General features: G+C 35.9%; 1 protein-coding gene across 1 annotated transcript in view; it reads left to right on the forward strand.

Moving 5' to 3' along the window:
• The window catches only part of ANKAR (ankyrin and armadillo repeat containing), a 69,536-nt gene extending 49,110 nt beyond the window's left edge, over nt 1-20,426 (forward strand). Inside the window, exons 12-22 of the mRNA XM_021702887.2 lie at nt 1,051-1,292; nt 1,898-2,051; nt 2,136-2,297; nt 5,959-6,065; nt 7,263-7,385; nt 11,538-11,696; nt 12,356-12,473; nt 14,625-14,734; nt 16,239-16,435; nt 18,827-18,873; nt 20,179-20,426. Of these exons, the coding sequence (XP_021558562.1) occupies nt 1,051-1,292; nt 1,898-2,051; nt 2,136-2,297; nt 5,959-6,065; nt 7,263-7,385; nt 11,538-11,696; nt 12,356-12,473; nt 14,625-14,734; nt 16,239-16,435; nt 18,827-18,873; nt 20,179-20,426 (1,667 nt within the window). The remainder of the gene's footprint in view (nt 1-1,050; nt 1,293-1,897; nt 2,052-2,135; nt 2,298-5,958; nt 6,066-7,262; nt 7,386-11,537; nt 11,697-12,355; nt 12,474-14,624; nt 14,735-16,238; nt 16,436-18,826; nt 18,874-20,178) is intronic.
• The last annotated feature ends 1,981 nt before the right edge of the window (nt 20,427-22,407 follow it).

Genomic DNA, 22,407 nt, shown 5'->3' on the forward strand with positions numbered 1-22,407 from the left:
AAAGTATTTGCTGAAAAAGCAAATGATTGAATGATGAAAATATTCGTAACAAAAAGTTAATATATTTGATATAAGTGATATATATACATACATACATGTACACATATATACATGTACACATATATATATATATATATTTATAAATGGGTATGAACAAGAAGGCCTTAATAGAGATAACTAATCTGAATGACAGAAAGTAAGAAAATGCTAAAAAAAAAAAAAAAAAAAATGGAAGTATATCAATTGTTGCTAAATCTTGAGGGAGTTCTCAGACTTACCCTTGCAACTTTTCTATAATTTTTAAAGAGAACAAATACAACTGGTTAATAAACATATATGAAACTATTTAGATTCACCAGTAACCAAAAATATGAAATAAAAGGAGACACAGTTTTTTGCCTATCAAATTAGCTAAATGTATGTATTTATTCTTAATGATGATATCTATACTTAAAAAGGTAAGGCCACATTGAAACTCTCATATTCTGATTATGGAAGGGTAAGATGCAATTACCATTTTTGGAAAGTAATTTACTGTGATATATTAAATCATTCCAGTAATTCCTGGGACTCTACACTAAGGGAAAAAACAGGAAGGGAAAATACCTTTTGTGCCAAGATTTCTCCTACATATTGTTTAAAACCGTGAAAAGTTGGAAATGACATGTATTTTTTAAAAAGGTGAATGGATAAGGAAATGTGATACACTCATCAGTGGAACATTTAGGAGACACTGATGCTCACAAAGAATGGGAAAATGTTTTACTGGTAAATTAAAATGCAGGATGTTGTGCTTTTAGTACAACTATATTAAATATGTCTATAACACTACTTAAATATATCTTTTCCTTTAAAAAGCAAATGAGAGTAAATGAAATATTTGTTGTTTGGGTGGTGAGAATCTGGACAGTTTTATTTCTATTTTTCTTATTTTCTCAATTTTCTATACACTCTATATAAGTTTGATTTTGTAATATGGGAATCTAGTGATAAGTTGCACTTTTATATTTTTAAAAGGTTTATTTAACTGTGTCTTGAATTCATTTGAAGACGTGTTGAAGGCCGTATCTTCTGCTACAATCGCTGAGGTGGCGCGTGCCAATAGGGATGTTCAGGATGCTGTTGCCATGGAGGGAGCCATTCCTCCTCTGGTGGCTCTTTTTAAGGGGAAACAACTGAGTGTCCAAGTGAAGGGTGCAATGGCTGTGGAATCACTGGCTAGTTACAACCCGTGTATACAGAGAGCATTTCTGGAAAAATCCTTAAGTAAATACCTTTTAAAACTCCTCAAGGTAGGAACTTTATGGTAACTTGTCATTTTTCTTAGACAAAGTATTCAATACTGAATTCAGTAAAGTGAAAAGAAAACTAAAACCAATTCTTGAATAAACTTTTTTTTAAGATTTTATTTATTTATTATTTATTTATTTATTTATTTTAGAGAGAGAGCACGAGCATGTTGGTGGGGGGTGGGGGGAATCTCAAGCAGACCATGCCTGGCGTGGAGCCCAACATGGGGCTCGATCTCACGACCCTGAGATCATGATCCGAGCCAAAACCCAGAGTCAGACGCTTAACCGACTGAGCCACCCAGGTGCCCCTAGAATAGACTTTTTTTTTTTTTTTTAAAGATTTTATTTATTTATTTATTTGCGAGAGAGAGAATGAGAGACAGAGAGCATGAGAGGGAGGAGGGTCAGAGGGAGAAGCAGACTCCCCGCTGAGCAGGGAGCCCGATGTGGGACTCGATCCAGGGACTCCAGGATCATGACCTGAGCCGAAGGCAGTTGCTTAACCAACTGAGCCACCCAGGTGCCCTAGAATAGACTTTTTATAAAACATCCCTACAGTGTTCAATAAATGCTCATTGAAAGAATGGAATATTTTTTTTTAATAGGCGTTTCAAACAGATGTTAAGGAACAAGGAGCTGTAGCCCTCTGGGCCTTGGCAGGACAAACCCTGAAACAACAGAAGTATATGGCAGAACAGATTGGATACAACTTTATAATAAACATGCTTTTGTCACCATCAGCTAAAATGCAGTATGTTGGTAAGTTATTTCCTATGCATAAATTTGCACAATGTAGAGCAGCACATTGAAGTATCAGATATATTTCTTGCTTTTCTTGACCAGGAGGTGAAGCAGTCATAGCTCTGAGTAAGGACAGCAGGATGCATCAAAATCAAATATGTGAAGGGAATGGAATTGCACCGTTGGTTCGCTTACTGAGGATTAGTAAAATAGCTGAAGGCACACTTCTGAGTGTCATCAGAGCAGTGGGGTCCATTTGTATTGGTTTGTAAATTTTTTCTCCATTCTTAAAATATCAGTAAGATACTTCCCTTCCTCTCTGTCCTCATTGATAAAGCCCTAAATTATACTTAATCTATAAAAGGCTTACCATTTTTTAAATTTCTCTAAGACCTTAATGAGTAAAAGTGGTGTAATTAGGAATTTTTTTTTTTATCAGCTTTGCCCTTCAACTCTGGTTAAAAAAGGATAATGAGGACAATGAGCTTAGGCTATTTTGAGTTAAAGGAATCTCATTGTTTTAAGTTTAAGAGAAAAATATTTCTTCTTTCCAATCTTAAGAACTATATGTTTTATATAGAATTTCTAATGCTGGGGCACATTTTTCAATTCCAGTTTTTTTCCATAATGATTATTTCTTTATAAAGTGGCCTGGGGCGGGGGCATGGCTTAGTTGGTTAAGCGTCTGCCTTTGGCTCAAGTCATGGTCCTGGAGTCCTGGGAGGGAGCCCCACATCAGGCTCCTTGTTCAGCAGGGAGTCCGCTTCTCCCTCTTCCTCCGCCCCTCCTGCTCTCTCTCGCTCACTCTCTCTCAAATAAATAAATAAAATCTTTTTTAAAAAAATAAAAGTGGCCAGTAGGTCTAGTTGTTCCTTTCACTGCAAAGGAACTAACATTTTGGGATGTCTGTAAAAGTGTTGTAGGATTGTCAGTGATTCATCTACCAAAAATAAAAATTTGAGTTCTTTGCTGAACTTCATGAATGTATGAAGCTGATTGTAGACTGTTTCTTGTAGATAAGAAAAAAAAAATCTTTATTTGTAGTTGATTGTATTTCCTCAAAAAATAGTCTACCTGAATGAAGAATGTAGGAATTGGTTCCAAAAAGATTTTTTTTTTCCTTGCTTAAAAAAGCTACTTTGCAGAAGTTCATTAAAGCTCCAAGGCAGGGCGCCTCGGTGGCTCAGTTGGTTAAGCGACTGCCTTCGGCTCAGGTCATGATCCTGGAGTCCCGGGATCGAGTCCCGGGATCGAGTCCCGCATCGGGCTCCCTGCTCAGCAGGGAGTCTGCTTCTCCCTCTGACCCTCCCCCCCTCATGCTCTCTCTCTCTATCTCATTCTCTCTCTCAAAGAAATAAATAAAATCTTTAAAAAAAAAAAAAAAAAAAAAGCTCCAAGGCAGTCAGTCAGATAAAATAGTTTCTTTTTTTAGTCAGAGCCTATGGTATAGATTATAGAGATTTCTAAAATTCTAATAGATGATAACATATATACAAAAATACTGTATGTGTGTGTGTATGTGTGTGTGCGTGAGCACACATGAATGTAATTTCTTCTCATTACTTCACTTCAAAGCTGTCTACAAACCTGTCTCCATTTGCCATAGACAAGGGGATCTCCAGCAGAACTACAGAAGAAAACTCTTGATTTCAAATTTACTAGTTTAGACTGGTTATACATACACACACACCTCCGTTTTTCTTCCTCATCATGTTCATATTTTCTTCTATGTTCTTGAACATACATATTTAAAATAGCTGTTTTAACATCTCTGTAATGATTTCCAACATCTATACCATTTCTGGGTCTCTTTCAATTGGCAGATTGTTTTTTTCCTGATTATGAATCATATTTTCCTACTTCTTTGCATGCCTACAAATTTTAAATGTGGGTTTTTAAAGACCTATTGAAATAGTTTACATACAATAAAATATTTGTTTTTATAGATTTTCTTTTTTTTTTTTTAAAGATTTTATTTATTTGTTTGACAGAGACACAGCTAGAGAGGGAACACAAGCAGGGGGAGTGGAAGAGGGAGAAGCAGGCTTCCCGCCGAGCAGGGAGCCCGATGCGGGGCTCGATCCCAGGACCCTGGGATCATGACCTGAGCCGAAGACAGACGCTTAATGACTGAGCCACCCAGGCGCCCCAAGATTTTATTTATTTCTGAGAGAGAGCACGTGCGTGCGCAAGCATGAGGGCATGGGGGGAGATGCAGAGGGAGAAGCAGACTCCCTGCTGAGCAGGGAACCCCACATGGAACTTAATCCCAGGATCCAGAGATCATGACCTGAGCTGAAGGCAGACACTTAGCCGGCTGAGCCACCCAGGCGCCCCACAATAAAATATTTATTTATTTATTTTTATTTATTTTTATTTTTTATTTATTTCTTCCCTCGGTCCCCCCACAATAAAATATTTAAATAAAATATACAATAGAATAAAATACAAAAATACATTAAACCATACAATTTGATGAGTTTTAACATATGCATTCAGCTGTGACACCATCACAACAGTCAAATAAATGAATATAACCATCACCCTGAATGATTTCATTGTGTGGCTTTGTAATCTCTCCCTCTTTGCACTTCCATCTCCAGAGAACCACTGATGGTTTCTATCATTATAGACTAGTTTGTATTTTCTAGAATTTTATGTAAGTGGATTATACAGATGTACTTTTTTTCTTGCTCCTTTCACTCGACATAGCTATTTTGATTTTTATGCGTATTATTGTATCAATAGTTCACTTTTTTAATGCTGAGTAGTATTCCATTGTATGGTATGATGGATAATTTTATGTCTTATGATATATAGTTATTACCTACCTACCTACCTAAATACCTACATATCCTGTTGGTTGTTTTTCTGCAAAACCCTGACTAATACATATGGATATCCTATTTGTTTATCCATGCACCCACTGATGGACATTTAGATTGTTTCCAGTTTCTTATTATTATATCTAAAACTGCTATGAACATTTGTGTATAAGTCTTTGTACAGACACAAACGTTTTCATTTAGTTACCCTAAAAGTTATTTAGGTATTTAGGGTAAATACCTAAAAGTAGGATTGCTGGATCATATACTAGTATGTGTTTAACTTTTAGAGAAACTGCCAGACTGTTTTTCCAAGTTGTGTTATTACTTTGCATTCCTACTAGCAATGTATGAGAGTCCCAGCAGCTTCACATCCTTGCCAACACTTAGTATGATGACTTTAGCCGTTATAGTGGGTATGTAGTAAATCTCATTGTGGTTTTAACTTGCATTTCCCTAATGATTAATAATGCAGAACATCTTTTCTATGTGCTTATTTGCCATTTGTATATCCTCTTTGGTAAAGTGTCTGTTCAGATATTTTGCCCATTTTTTAAATTGTGTTGTCTTATTGAATTGTAAACATTCTTTATATATTCTAGATACAAATCATTTGTTAGATGTATGTTTTGCATATTCCCAGTCTATGGTGCGTTCGTCCATTTATGTAACAGGGCCTTTTGAAGAGCAAAAGTTTTTAATTTTGATGAAGTCCAATTTATTGATATTTTAAATATTTTAATTTGTAGGTTTTGTGTCCTCTTTAAGAAACCTGCCAAACTCAAGATCATAAAGGTTTTCTGTTTCCTCTGTATTTAGATGTATGATCCATTTTGAGTTAATTTTTGTATATGGCCCACATTTTTTTTGTTTGGCTATTGTGGACATTGCTGCTATAAACATTGGGGTGCAGGTGCCCCTTCGGATCACTATGTTTGTATCTTTGGGGTAAATACTCAGTAATATATAGCATTTCCTTTTGTAATTTATTAACCATATTATGCTAGGACACTTAATCAACCCAACATATCAAACTGTGTTTGACTTTACCATTTCCAAGATGGAAAGAAATATTCTTATTGATATGTATATTCTTATAGGTGTCGCCCATACAAGTAATCCTATCAGTCAACAATTCGTTGTAGAGGAAAATGCCTTTCCAGTACTTATTCACCTACTGAGAAATCACCCTTCTCCTAACATCAAGGTATATAAAAGCTTTTAAGGTTTTGCTTTTTTTCTGATATAGTAAAAATTAACAGAAATATGACTTTTTGAGAATAATTTGTATCTTCATGTAAATTCACAAGTATAATAAAAAAATTTAACATTTTAAACAAAATCTTAGAAGTTTTAAATTTTAAAATTGCTGTAAAAATAGTAAATTTTATTAAAATGTTAAATTTTCAAATAATTAAGTCTTGTGTCTTTACTCATCAGGTAAGTTTTATTCCTCAGATATTTGATTATTCACAGAATTTCTTCCCTTCTTCTTCAGATATTGGTTGCTAAAACTGGGCGGGGATAATGAGGATGTGTGATTTATGTAGCAAAATTTCTCAAATATAAGTGATTCCTATCAGTATTACACCATCAGAACAGCGTTACCTTCTACCAAGCAGTCTGTGTTGGCCAGCAACAATAGTTTTCTCAATACCGATAACTTAGGAGTTGTTTAAGAGTCATTTACATCCTCCTAAAAGGCTTTCAGAGTGTGCATCAAATGACTCCCGAAATAGAGTATTTCTCAGGACTACTCCCCAGTGCTCTGCTTAATTCATAAGCATTCCATTGAAGCCTTACAACTCAATGGTCAGTAGCTAATAAGCAGTTCAAAACAGCTTTTATCCCATGCCAAGAAATTAAAATTTTTTTAGATGCAGAAGGGATACAACTATGCACTTAAGATAATACCTCCTCACATTTCTGGCGGGCTCTGGCCGCTTCCCCTGATGCCCTCCAATGGAGCTGTGTGGTTGTGCTGACGGCACACAGAGGATTTTCCCAGCTGTTTAATTATAAGGGACATTCCTCCAGGCATTATAAATGCCACTCTAAATATTAGAGAACTGGGGTGCCTGGGTGGCTCAGATGGTTGAGCGTCTGCCTTCGGCTCAGGTCATGATCCCAGGGTCCTGGGATCGAGTCCCGCATTGGGCTCCCTGCTCCTTGGGAGCCTGCTTCTCCCTCTGCCTCTCTCTCTCTCTCTGTCTCTCATGAATAAATAAATAAAATCTTTAAAAAAAAAAATAAATAAATAAAAATAAAAATAAATATTAGAGAACTGGAATCAATGAATTATATATTATCTTTGAATTAGTATATCCCATATGAATGTTTGTGTAATGAAATATGTCATGATAAACCATGAGTAAAAAATAATTTCTGAAAATCACATATTTAGGTTGAAGTGGCATTTTCCTTGGCATGCATTGTCCTAAGGAATGATCTGTTACAGAATGAATTACAAGAAAATGAAGGATTTAAGTATGCCGATGTCCTTTATCTTCTTCACTCACCAGATAAGGTATATCTTTATAAAATGTTAGAGCTCATGCAGAAAGGTTTTTAGACCACATTGCCAAATTATAAGTGTTTCACAGCAATACTTAAATATATTACATAAGAAATGTAAAATCTCTTTGGTAGGTCATTAGTTTGTAATGATGAAATAATACTGTTCCATATTTTTCATAGCTGTCATATTCTTTGAAACGTAGCAGTTTTAATGCTCGAAGAACCAATAAATCTGTTCTGTCCTGGATGTGTTGAAAATTTTCCTAATTTTATGACCTTTCAACTCTCAGTCATCCATTTCTTACCCAGTATTCCAGAGTGGTGCTTCTCAAATTATGTGTGATGAAGGAAAGCTTTTCCCCAGCAATCTTTTATGGGGAGGTTACGGTGACTAACATAACATAATAAAAATAAATTAAATTAAAAACAAACTACATCAAAAACTAATGATGTACTATATGTTGGCTAACTGACCATAACAATAAAAAAAATACATAAAAACAAAAACAAAAACTTTAAATTTTGAAATAATTTTAGATTTTCCAAAATTTTGCAAAAATAGTAGGGAGTGTTCTAGCATATCCTTTATCCAGCTTTCCTGGATATCAAGAAGGAAATTAACATCAATACCATACAATTAACTAATCTGCAAGTTTTATCTAAGTTTTGCCAATTTTCTCACCAATGTCCTTTTTCTCTACCGGAATCCAATCCAGGATCTCCTATTAGATCTAGTTGTTATGTCCCTTTGGTCTCCTTCAATATGTGAAACACCGTCCTTTGTCTTTCATGATTTTACATATCTTCCATGATTTTGACATTTTTGATGAGTCCATGCCAGTTACTTTGTAGAATGTCCATCAATTGAATTATCTGATGTTTTCTCATGATTAAATTGAGGTGGTACATTTTGGCAAGAATACCACAGAAATGATGTGTCTTCTTCACTCACCTGCTCAGTGCATTATTTCAGGAGGTACATACTGCTGTTACGTCTTATAACTGGCAGTGCTAACTTTGGGTACTTGGTTAACGTACTGTCATATTTCTCCACTGTAAAGTCACTGTACTTTCCTTTTTTAATTAACAAGTTTCTTGAGGTGAGACACTTTGAGCCCATGCAAATGAATCTGTTTGGCATGCATTTTTTCTCACCAATTTTAGCATCCACGGATGCAACAATGATTACATGGTATTTGCCTAATGGCAATTTTTTTAAAAATTCTTCTTCTTTCTTTTTTTAAAATCAAGTTTTTATTTAAATTCCACTTAGTTCATACAGGGTAATATTAGTTTCATGTGTACAATTTAGTGATTCAACACTTACATATGACACCTGGTGCTCATCACACATGCCTTCCTTAATCCCCATCACCCATTGAACCCATCCTCCCATTCCCTGCCCTCTGGTAACCACCAGTTTGTTCCCTATAATTAAGAGTCTGTGTCTTGCTTTTCTTCTCTTCCCCCACCCCATTTGTTTGTTTTGTTTCTTAAATTCCACATATGAGTGAAATCATATGATATTTATCTTTCTCTGACTGATTTCACTTAGCATAACACACTCTAGCTCCATCCACATCATTACAAATGGCAAGATTTCATTCTTTTTTTATGGCTGAGTAATATTCCATTGTAAATATGTACCGTATCTTCTTTATCCATTCATCAATCAATGGACAACTGGGCTCTTTCCATAATTTGGCTATTGTTGATAATGCTGCTATAAACATATTCTTCTTTGTATATTAATTGGTATTTAACTATATTTAACTATAAGGAAGAGTTATAAATAAAAGTTCCTTTTATTTATTTTTTAAGATTTTATTTATTTATTTGTCAGAGAGAGAGAGTGCACAAGCAGGGGGAGCGGCTGGCGGAGGGAGAAGCAGGCTCCCTGCCGAGCTAGGAGCCCAATGCGGGGCTCGATCCCAGGACCCTGGGATCATGACCTGAGTTGAAGGCTGAGGCTTAACCAACTGAGCCCCCCCCAGGAGTCCCAAAGCTGTTCCTTTTAAATGCTAATTCCCAGTTTCTGTAATCCTGTTGCCAACCATTTTGTGGACTGGTCCATGGGCCACACTTTGAATAGCACTAATCCCAGAGAAATTTGAGAACTTTTGTTGTCTGCAGTGCATTTAGCAATCAGGGAAGAAAACTGCCAACTATCTCCGTCAGTTCTGTTCTGGGGGATTTGGGAGGAAGAAAGGAGGGCTAAAAGGGGAGAAATGAACTCACTGCATAATTTTTTTTTTTTAATTTAGAATTGTACTCTACTGTAGTATATGAAAAAATGGAGATGTGCTGCTGTAATAATATGAGGAATATAGGGTGAGGAGACTGAATTTGGGTCTAACTCCCTAAGCCAACTTTCTTCTCTCTCAGTTCATGCCACATTTTATTCTCATTACCCTATTCCTCAGGGACACTCTTCTTTTTCTTCTACTAATTATTCTCCTAATAATTATCCTTTTCTTTCCAGCCTATTTCCACCTGCTTCACTTACTGGACCCTATTTCTTTGTGTATTCCTAATACCTTTCTTCTTGCTTTATGATCAGGTGACTACTTGTGTGTGCATAATTTTAATTATGGAACATTTCAAACATATATAGAATAAAGGAGTAGCATAATGAACTTAAATATTTCGATGACCCAGCTTCCACAGTTATCAACTCATGGCCAGTCTTATTTCATCTATATACCCACTTGCTCTTCCTATATTATTATTATTTTTTAAAGATTTATTGGGCGCCTGGGTGGCTCAGTTGGTTAAGCGACTGCCTTTGGCTCAGGTCATGATCCTGGAGTCCCTGGATCGAGTCCCGCATCGGGCTCCCTGCTCGGCGGGGAGTCTGCTTCTCCCTCTGACCCTCCCCCCTCTCATGTGCTCTCTCTCAAATAAATAAATAAAATCTTTAAAGATTTATTTATTTGAGAGACAGAGAGAGAGAAAGCGGGCACATGCACGAGAGAAGGGGAGGGGCATAGGGAGAGAAGCTCAAGCAGACTCCCCGCTGAGCATGGAGTTCCTGTAGGGCTAGATCTCACAACACTGAGATCATGACCTAAGCCAAACCAAGAGTCAGAGGCCCAACCGACTGAGCCACCCAGGAGCCCCTTGTCCTATATTACTTTTGAAGCAAATCTCAGGCATTATATAATTTTATTGGTAAATATTTTAGTATGTACATATAGCACTTTTAATATAATGATTAATAGTGGCAGAAGAAAACTCATGAGATTAATGGTTCTTTTTGTACTATACTGTTCAAACAAAATATTAAAAATAAGATTTAGTGATAAAATTCTTTTTGGTCTTTCTGGAAGATCTACCATATTTGTTCATCTTTGGCAAATGAACTGACTCTAAGGAAGAATTGGCTTTTGCTCTGTTTGCCAAATCCCAGAATGTTAAAATGTGATTTTTAAATCATCTTTTTATTTCCTCTTAGGATATAGTACAGAATTTTACAAATGAACTTATTTTAAGAGATGATAGAGATCATCCCACAATGCATAAAACATAATATATGCATGCTATACAAGGGAAGTTTTGATTTATCAAGTCTACTTTGAAATGTTGAAATGAAAATAAAAATAAAAATATGTTAAAACAAAAAACCTGAAGGTTAATGAAATTATGGAATTTCCTGGGGCGCCTGGGTGGCTCAGTCGTTGGGCGCCTGCCTTCGGCTCGGGTTGTGGTCCCGGGGTCCTGGGATCGAGCCCCGCATCGGGCTCCCTGCTCGGCAGGAGGCCTGCTTCTCCCTCTCCCGCTCCCCCTGCTTGTGTTCCCTCCCTTACTGTGTCTCTCTCTGTCAAATAAATAAATAAAATCTTTATTAAAAAAAAAAAGAAATCATGGAATTTCCTGTTACTATTTAGATATTTATTTGCATAATCATTAACCTAACATTCCCTCTGAAAATTAAAATTACTTCTCTTTTCTTCTCCCTGATATCACAACCTACTTCTCTATTTTATCTGTTCAATAACATTCTGGGTTAACTCTATTACCTATTTTCCCCAATAATGTCAAATTTTACTCCCAGAGATAAGAATGCAATATATTTAGATGGGCAAGAATTCAAAATCTATTACCTTGAGTAACATAACAGATGAACTAAGTTAAAGATAATACATGTTTCTCCTATTTCTAGGATATTTGTTTAAGGGCAGGCTATGCATTAACCCTTTTTGCCTTCAATAATCGCCTTCAACAATACTTAATTTTGGAAAGTGGAATAATGACCATATCAATCTTTGAGCCTTTTCTTGAATCAGCAATTGAAACTGAGAAGGCAATGGCAGCATTTCAGGTATAAAACTGGAAGTTAAAACTTCAAATCAATAAGTATGTCTTTTTAGACAAAACTTAAAAACGAGAAAAAATTTTGATCTGGAAAAGCGTTTACCAATTTGTAAAATTCAATATTTTTCACACCAGCCCTTTCTACCCCAAAAACCTCCATTATTTATGAGGATATCTTCATTTATACATAATTTTACAAGTTACAAGGCACTTTTTGCCTCTGTACTTGATTTGATGCTTATAACAACCCTGCCAGGTTGATGGGCAGATAGTATCATTTTCATCATGCCTGTATTATACGCAGAGAAACAAGGCAGTATACAGACAAGTTTTCTAACTGCACATCTTTAGCTGATCACACTGATTCTATCTGGGTGCTTCTTTCTCTATCCCATGACCTTTAGAAGAACTATTTTCTACGAACCCATACTTCAAGGATGCAAAAGCTACAAATATTGTAGGAAGAATACAGTGGCCTGCCATGTTCACCACCGTGATCAGATAGTGACAACTACTCTGATTAAACCCCTGCCACTTGGTTTTCTTCTACTGGTTCATACCAAATTACTCCCCTTGCCTTCCTGAGAAATACCAAAAAACAAAAGCTTAATTAGAGAAGCAGAGTAGAAAACATTCAATGATTCTATGCTTCTTTTTTGTTTTCAGATTATTATCTTAGCTAAAGTCATTATAGATGTGGACCATATTACTTTGTCTGCAAGAGGTGTTACTATTTTAGTGGATAGTCTGTATTCAGTTCATTCCACTACTATTGTCTTGACAGGTAAGAAATAACTGGAAGGTGGTTACATAAAACTACATCTGCATAAAACTATTTTCAAAAAAGTTTTGTAATCTGAACAATAATAAAATAAGCTTGATTCTATGTCACATGGTTTGAAGAATGAACTGGTTTAAGTCTACATGGAACTCCACACAAAGTCTACATGGGACAGTGTGAGTCTACTCTGTACCCCAAATAGAAGCCGGGTAACTCTGAACATGGCCTTTTTGATTTCCTAGTTACTTTTTCAACCCCCTAATTATTTTTTTGAGAATATGAAATGAGACTCCAACTCTGAGCTACTAACCAGAAAATCTACACACTGATTTATAATAGTAATGGCAGACTTATACTGCTATACCTCTGTCTGGTTTTCTTTTGATCAACTTCACATTTTGCTAACATTTAAGAGTTCCTTATGTTGCTATGCAATATAGCAAAGCAAAATAGTCCAATACAGTTCTTGGCACCTTAATGCTAATTGTGTAACTGTATCTACTCTAGAGCTAATTTTCAAGATGAATAATTAGGTAATTGACTTGATATATCACTCTCAACACAACATGAAACAGTATCAGAATGACAACCATATGAAGTGACTACTACCAAAAAATAAACAAGGTCTTTGTTTTTTAACTGAAATGGATCACTGAAGGTAGGAAAGGAAATTACACTTGCTGCTACAGAATTATATTTTTACTTGGCATGGAAGGAATATTCATGCAAATGAAAACTTTCTGATGGAAACTAGCTAGGAAAGAAACATGTTTAAATTATTAAATACATTCTTATTTAAATAGCATTCTTAATTCAAGTCATAGTAATTCTGTGACTCTGAAAAACAGTCGTAGTGGGTTTAAATTTTACTCCACAAACTCCTGTATGCAAGAAATACTATATTATACTAGCTTTCAAATATTAATTTTCTCAGGTTGGTTGGAATTGAGTCTCAAAAATTACTGGGCTTTCTTCGTCCATATGCATTCATAGTCCTATGCATCTCCAGAGTCATGTGCATGTCTGGGGTATCCCAAGCAAAGCAGGATATTTGGGCCTCAGATATAATGTAAAGTAAGTGTTGTGCCAAATGTCTAACTTGACAAGGTTCCCAGAAGAGGCTCCAAAGGCACGGAAGTTTTACAAAGACTAGGATTTCTGTTACCAAGTGTCCAGTTTTCCTATGTGTACCACATAACCATTCTCTACACACAGCTCCTGTTCCTACTATCTCCTTCTTAATCTTAGATCCTCTGCCTGCCTCCATTGTTTCCCATTTCTTACTCCTCCTCTTTAAAGACACTTCTCTCCCTTTCACCTAAAATAATGCCTTCTATAAACATAAGCTTTTAAAAATATATGCCTGAAAAAAAAAGGTTATTTTTAGACATTTTTTGCTTTAAGCCATACAATCCATCCCTCCCCATCCTGAAACAATAAAATGCAAAGGCCTTGGTTTATAAAGAAGGCCAGAAAAAAAAAAATACAAGAACAAAACCCCAATGAATACCTCAATAAAGTATCCACCCACATTTATATGGGTGGATACATTTATATTTTAAAATGTGTTGCACTTATTCCAACACAGCAACAATATTGTGAAAGAATATCATATGAAAGCTCTAAAAATAAAACACATATTCGAATGAAATTGTTTTAAATTGGTAGTTGCATATTTATTTACTGAATTACTTTATTATTCTTTTTATGGCACAAACATCAATGACTTTAAATTTAAGTAATACATTGTTTGGGTTTAAAATACCATTAAGCTCTTAACTCAAAGCGATCTGAACTGCAAAAAGGACATACTAAATTTTTTTTATGGTAGTTCAATCATTATGTTCACAGTCATTAAAAAAACACTAAAGCTCAAAACAAAATATATTCTGAAGTCATAGGGAAGAAAAACTCTGATTTTCAAAATTCCCTACTCTTAAATAACTTTTACTGTTTGTGACAGAAAACCAAATCATAATTTTGGGGAAAGAATTCTACATTTAATATATACATGCTTTTTCTCAGCTTTTCTTCATTAACAGAGATGTCTTGTGACTCAACCCTTTTTAATAATATGTGCAAATGAACAAAAGTACAGTAAATCAGTTTATATCAATTAAATAACACAAACTTTTTTTCTTGTTTAATTTACAGGGAATTTAATAGCTAGCCTGGCTCATTCTAGAGCTGGTATCCCAGAAGCATTTACCACATTAGGGACAATCCAACAGCTCTGCTATCATTTGTATTCCGGAAAAGAAGAGGTAAAAACAAAAGTAATTCTATAATTGAATATTCTAAAAATGTAATTGCCTCTCACTTTGTGGGCTACTTTCTCTACAGGTTAACTATGTTATATAATAGTTCATGTTACTGACTCAAAATTAGATGATTTTTCTAGTATTACATCTGCCATGCATAATTTTGGTTCCCACAAAATGTGCACATTTGTTTTAACTTCAGTACTTAAGATTCAATATACAAATAAGTACATTGATGATACAGAAATTTATAATTAAAATATTTATAAAATATCTCACAAAAACTGGTTACTTAGTAACTAACCAGTTCTTGTGATCTAAGTCATTTCTAGGATTATTTGGAATGAATGAAAGTGGAATCCATTGGACAGTTTTCTTTATCTGCCAAGCAGGATCAGAGGTGACAGTATGAAGAAGGCCAGGGTAGTGGTTTGCCTCTGAATATTCCCCTCTCCCTTCCCCCCTCCCCCAGGTGTAAGGCAGTGTTTCTCCAACTGCAGGGGACACAGGAACCACCTGGAGGACTTGTTACACCATAGATTGCTGGGCTCCATTCCCAGCATTTCTTATTGAATACATCTGGTCTTAGGCCCTAAAATGGGCGTTTCTAACCAGTTCCTATAAGCTGAAGCTGCTGGTATCAGTGCTATACATTGAGAGCCACTGTTCAAGGTATGGTAGATAGATGGGCATTGGAGCAGTCAGATGCCAGTGTTGAGACTAGCATATCAGCCCTCTAGTACCGTGCATGGGCCTGGCTTATATTCATTCTGTGACATTTCTTAGGCCACCACTAACAGATTTTCTAAGAACTGCCCAGGAATATACTTTAATCACATGAACAACCTAATTACTTCAGGGTCACAGGCAGAGGGTATTTTTTTCTGGAGTCGTGTGGCTGATACTTTGTTTTTGCCAGTGGAAAACTGAGTTGCTTTCCTGAGTGTCTTTTTAACTTATTTTTATCCTGTAGCCTCTTACCTGGTTTCCTGTTACAATCAACTGAGCAGTTTTGAAAAATTCCAGTGTCCAGGCTGCACCCCAAAAGAATTAAGAGTTTCTAGGGGTGGAACCCTAGCACTAAGTAATTTTCATAACTATCAAGGGGATTCCAATGCACAATCAAGACTGAGACCCACTGTCCTAGCTCAAACTCAATGGTTCTTACTCTAGCTGCAGATTGAAGTCACCTGTGGCACTTTTAAAAACAATATGAATGCCCAGATTCTACCCCCAAGAAAGTTGATGGGCTTTTTTTTTTTTTTTTTTTTAACTGCTGGTGATTCTAAAACGCAGTCAGGACTGAGAACAACTACTAGAAACCAATGGCAGTTGACAGCTTTCTCTAAAAATATGGCAGTTCTGCTTCCATCTGTAGATTGCCACTGGTTGACCTACACGTTTGCTCTGCAGAGCTACAGAGACTGTCTTATGAAATGTTTAGTGAGAACACTTTGTTAGATATTTTAAGACTAAAGCTCAACGGAGGAATTGTTTCTTCATTTAGGTTCGCACAGCTTGCTCCTGTGCTCTTGGCTACTTAACTTACAATGCAAATGCTTTCCGCATCCTATTAAAGGAATGCAGAAATAAGCCTAACCAGTTCCTTCGTATAACAAATAATATCAACAGAGATGCAAGTATTAACCCAGCATTTTTAAAGGAATTTCAAATGCAGCAACGAGTGGGACTTCCTTCCTTAAGGTATTGTGCCTATATTTGTGAAGTTGCAGTAGTGAAATTATCAGTAGAGGAACTTGTAAGAAAGTTTAAGGAAGATTGGGGCGCGTGGGTGGCTCAGTCGTTAAGCGTCTGCCTTCGGCTCAGGTCATGATCCCAGGGTCCTGGGATCAAGCCCCACATCGGGCTCCTTGCTCAGTGGCAAGCCTGCTTCTCCCATTCCCACTCCCCCTGCTTGTGCTCCCTCTCTCGCTGTGTCTCTCTGTCAAAATAAAATAAAATCTTTAAAAAATAAAAAGAAAGTTTAAGGAAGACCAAACAAGGGGAGCTATTCCTGATATGAATGAATATATGTCTTGGATTCGAAGAGAGAAAATTCCTCCTAAATGTCCACTGCCAAAGCCTGTTTTAATTCTGATTTAGCAACAAAACTGCTTGTGGAGGCAAGAATACAACCAGATCTTGGGGATCCCGTGTGGTCAAGATTATTCACATTTCAGAAAAGCTTTTTGGGATTCTGGTTGCTTCCAAGTCTGATCCAGGAAACCATTTTTGGGATATACTTGACAGTCCCAAGCCAACCAGGAATACCACCATGACCTTGGCATCATCAAAAAATGTTCAGAAGGTTCAAAAGACCTTTGAACTTCATTCAAAGCTAGGCCAGACTCCCAGGGTAGAAAGAGGGCTAAATCAGACCCAGTGGCTTCAGTTATGGCAAAGTATGACAGGCATTTATTTATCCAGAGGATTTTGCTTCAGTGCTGGAGTTTCATCAGAGCTTAAGTTTCTGTAAACGGAGAGGAGAATCTCCTTAGAATGGGCATATTTTCTTTAGTCAATGTAGATGAATTATAAGTCTTCTCTGCAACTAGCACTATTATGTAGGAAACAGAACTACTCAAGATACAATATTAACTCAGGGCCCCTGGGTGGCTCAGTTGTTAAGCGTCTGCCTTTGGCTCAGGTCATGGTCCCAGGGTCCTGGGATCGAGTCCCACATCAGGCTCCCTGCTCAGCAGGAAGCCTGCTTCTCCCTCTCCTACTCCCCCTGCTTCTGTTCCCTCTCTCACTGTGTCTCTCTGTCAAATAAATAAAATCTTAAAAAAAAAAAAGATACAATATTAACTCTATGATAATAGAAGAAACTAGGATCCAATACTGTATTATGGTTCCATAAATCAATTTCAGTATAGAGAAAAATTAGTACATCTTCATTTTAATTCTTGGAAAAACCAAAACCGCAAAACTGATTACCTCATTTTATATAATGAAACAGGGAAATCTAAATTAAATTCCTGTAATTGACAGTGTTAAATAATATTTACTGGTTAAAAAAATTAACTTAGGATAAATAATGAAAAGTATTATTTTACACAATTACTCTGACAACTAGCCCATGTGGCAACTTTTCAGGAATTAGAGAAAGATGCCCTTACCTCAGGACACTTCACTGTCAACTGCTGAAAAATAGGTGTAATAACTATACAAATCTACAATGACTGAGGGTGAATGGCACCCCCTGGAATTGTGAACACTCAACTTTTAGGACTGTAAGCAGTGACCAGCGCTCAGTAAACTTGTAAGAATGGTTACCAGGTGAGGTGGAACTGGTTAAATAATAATTACTCCCATAACTAATAGTGTTATGAACTCTTCTTATTTACATGGACCATTCCCTTTAATTTTCATAACCATTCAGTGAAGGAGTTTGATTAAATGAAACTATGGGAAATGTGCTAAAAGATTATTAAGACCTGTTTGGAAACTTTGGCATGGATAACAATACCCTTCCACGAAATGTTCCTGGATACCACTACTCGCAAGTACACTGATTGTGGCTGGCATCATGATAGCATTTTCTTGGTGCATATACCACTTCTCTATTCCCATTCCCCCATCCAGCTCCAAGAGTAGCAGATTAGAAGAGTCCTTGGATATGCAAATTTTGAAGTATGGAGAAAGACATAATTTTACTGGTGTCAACTGACCCTGTATGAAAGCACTCAGCCTAAATGCTAGCTAGTTTCATGTTACCCTTTGGCCATGAAGTTGGCATATGGACAGATTGAAGTCTATGCCTCATTAAAGTGGACAACAGCAAATGTTCCTCACCAAATTAACCAGCTATACATTTGTGATAACCACCTTTAATATATTAACTTTAAGCGAGACTTAAATTTTATTACCAGGGAAATTTTGTAACTATATTATGTTACATGTACAGGATGAAGATTTAAAATAATACGGCTTTTAAAAGCCACCCACCCACCCATCCATATGGTGTGTGTGTTGGGGGTAAAACACACACACCCATTAACTAGCTACACCTTGTTATTCTTTGCCTTTAAACACTTCATTGGTAAACCTTTGCTTTGAAAATAAAGTTTTGTGATCAATATGTTTTCCTTTTAGTCTAGAGAAAAATGGAGGACCATCCATAATTCCTGTCTTTAAAAAAGGTAATTAATTTTTCTTTGGTCTCTAAGGTAACTTCTAGCCCTGACACCTTACAATTCTGTGTTCCATTCCTAAAAATTCAAAATGTAGAGGTTACCCCCCAAAAAGTTTACCTGTAAACTCTGCTTTTGTCATTCTGTATACTTAAAATATTTTCCTATTTACAAGACTACGTTAATCATTTCTTTTAAGACCTTTCCTACCATATCACTTAACAGAAATCCCTCTCTTACTTTGTTTTTCTTATAAGCTATGCATAGAAATAGGTCATTATTGAAACAACATATAGGTATGGCCTAAATTACGATCTTGCTATTATTTTGTTTCATGTACAACTTGTCTGTCAGTTCTTAGGATAGAGACCACATTTTCTCCACTGATACACTACAGTTTTATATATATTTGGTAGATGTTGGCTGAGTGATTTTAGGTCTGCAAGGTCAGAGTCCAGAGCTTATAGAGTTACTCATTAGTTCCTATTAGACATGTAATAGGGAAAATAAATTATTTTTTGACTTAATTTATACGCTTAGTGCTTATTCATGTGTAGGACCAATATGAGTCTTACTTGGTATATTATCCTAGAGTCAAAAGCAAGGACAGAACCATTCAAAAGCCAAGATCCATTTGTAAGAGTCACAAATGGAAAAGGAGAGAATAAAAGGAGGAGAGAACTTCACTTATTCAGGGAGTCTCTGAGGAAAGCTAGGTTTGTGTGGGAGGCTGTATATATGAATATTATGAATAGAAGAATATTTTTTGTATAGCTTCTTTAGTGTAAGTTAATTTACACAAAGGAATAAAGTCAGTCCCATTTTTTTCTTCACTTTAAAATTGTTTTCTTGTTTTGTTTTGTTTTTCAATATTGGTTTCTACATAGCAATCTGTGTACCACTGATGGTCTGATAATGTTTTCACAGGTTTATGGTAACATAAGAAAAAATAAGGACACTATAGTAAGTTTCTGATAAAGTTATTTTCATTCCATATATAAAATGTGTCATTTTGAGATAGTACCTTTTATACTTTCTCTTGGGTGTTAAGATATCCCTACTTTTACAAAATGACATTGGCATTTATTCTTTTATTAGTCTCAACTTGGCATAATAAAAAGTTGGCAACCATATATTGGCCCCACAAATTTTTGCCCTTGACATCTAAAAGTCTGGAAGGTATGGATCCATTCTCTTAGTATGTTTTAGTGATTTGAAGAAAATAGCACTATACAGAACCAAAAGCAATGAGACTATATCTAGGGCTCTTGGGCTTAAGAAAGAGACATTTAATTGTGGCTCTCTAATTTTCAGGGAAAGAGCACCGAAGAAAATTAAAACCTAAAATTCAACCAAGAGATTCTTTGACTTTAATACCTCCTGTAACTAACTTCATGGGACTCTTCAAAACAACAAAACAAACCCCTGTTTCTCACAATATTTTTTCCTTTTCATCTGCAATTTCATCAGATATCATAGAAGTATCAAGACCAAGAATAGTGTTTTTGAGCCAACTTGGGAAACATGTACAGAAAGCTAACCCAGAGCCTGCAGAAGGCTAATAAAAGCATTAATATGAAAGTATAAAAGAATTCCTGAGCACTCTTTTTAAATTCTTTACTTTTTTTAAAAGAATTTATTTTTAAGTAATCTCTCTATTCAATGTGGGCCTCCAACTCACAACCCCAAGATCAAGAGTCACATGCTCTACGGACTGAGCCAGCCAGACACCCCCAAATTTTTTATTTTAATTTTAATCTAATTCTAGTAAAATACATATAACTGAGTATAAACATTTGAATGTTTATTGATACTTAACAGATTTTCTCTAGCCTGTCTACCGAAGTTTAACATCAGGTCAGACTCATAGTTACAAAAAGTAAATAGAATTTTCTTGCATTTAACACTATTAAAATATAGCAACTGAAAAAAGTGGCATAATTAGTATATCTATATCAAGTGTTAGAAACATTTTTAAATTGGTATGCTGGGCTAAAGAGGCCTGATTGAAAATAGCCCACATGTTAACACTCACTGTAGTACCTTGAGATATTTAACGATAAATACTACAAATGCACGAGGGTTTTAAAACCCAAAATGTAGAAATGTATACTTTTAAAAGACTTAAAAAAAAAATTTGAAATCACTGCCCACCAAGTACAAAAGTATGGCTAAAAACTGTGGCTACCAGTGTTGACCATTTTCCATACTTACAAGTATTTTTGGTTTACAACTGGAAAGTGTGACACTCTGTGGCTTAGAATCACATGATGTCTTTGCCCAAGGAGTACTGTTTCCAGTAGGTACAAGTTTTGATGTAGGTCGGCCTCTATTTTACAGCAGCAGGTAGATTTGATACAAAGTCAAGCTGGGCTTCACTGTATCCTTTAAAGCCCTCATTTTTCTCTGACCACTTTGCTCTGGGCTACACTGAACATATGTATTAACTAGCAGTTATTTTCTCCAACATGCCTTAACACAAACAGTAATGATGGTGGTGATGGCAGCTACAGGTACTTAGGGCTTTCCATGCACCAGAGTCTAAATCCTAGGCTTTTTGCCATTGAACAATAAGCGACCTCTCCAATCTTCAAATTTAATTCTAATTCTGGTGGATGCCCTAATATAGGAACTGTGGGGGGAAATGGCTTATTCTATACTACAAAGGGAAAAATAATTCAAATGATAAGAAACTGAGTCATTTATTCAGCACCGTTAAGGATAAGAATTCATATTAATGGAAGTATTAAGCCTCTGCAGATGTAAAACAAAACAAAACAAAACCCTCTAGACAACAAACTTTGAGCTTTGGAACTGGCTTCTGGTGGGCTCAAGACTATATTTTAAGAATATGTTCAGGGGATTCTTCGTATTCAATAATATAAGACACTTCCTGAGTTTCTTGGCCTACCAAGGCCATCCTACTAGTCCTAAAACTCACAGTATTTTTCCTGAAGTACAGCTCCTCCAGTAAAGATGATTTTTATCACCCTGCATTTTTTCTTTTTTAAAATTACATATGAGAAAGGCCTGAAGATGCAGAGGATTTCAGCAAATTGCCTTTTACCTGTACAGTTAGCTAACTCTGGTACATACACTTGCCCATATAGAATTCAGTGTTTCTCCCTCCCTTTTCCTTTCCCTCTTTCTCTCTTCTTTCCCTTCCCTCCTTCCTTATGGCCAAATACTAAAGGCCTACAGATATGGAATGCTTCCCCAAAATGCTCATTTTCTTTATCTGTATTTTCTCTTATTTATATCATGAACTCAATTTTGACATGTGTGCTTGTAACACCTGTAGCAATTTTGATACTTAAAAATTTTAAGGACATAGATTGTAGATACCCCCATTTTATAATATTTGTGATAGGGGGAAGAGATTTTGGTCAATTTCCTTCCATAGTTTGTATGCACTCTGATTGTGAGAGCCACAGGAAATACTTATATTACTTCTCTGTGAATTCAAGTTCACATGATACAGAACACAAATTTAAATGAAAAGTGTGAATTCACAAACTAAGTTTCTTCTAAATAATATTTACA

The sequence above is a fragment of the Neomonachus schauinslandi genome, chromosome 3 (assembly GCF_002201575.2).
Source record: "Neomonachus schauinslandi chromosome 3, ASM220157v2, whole genome shotgun sequence".
NCBI lineage: Eukaryota > Metazoa > Chordata > Mammalia > Carnivora > Phocidae > Neomonachus > Neomonachus schauinslandi.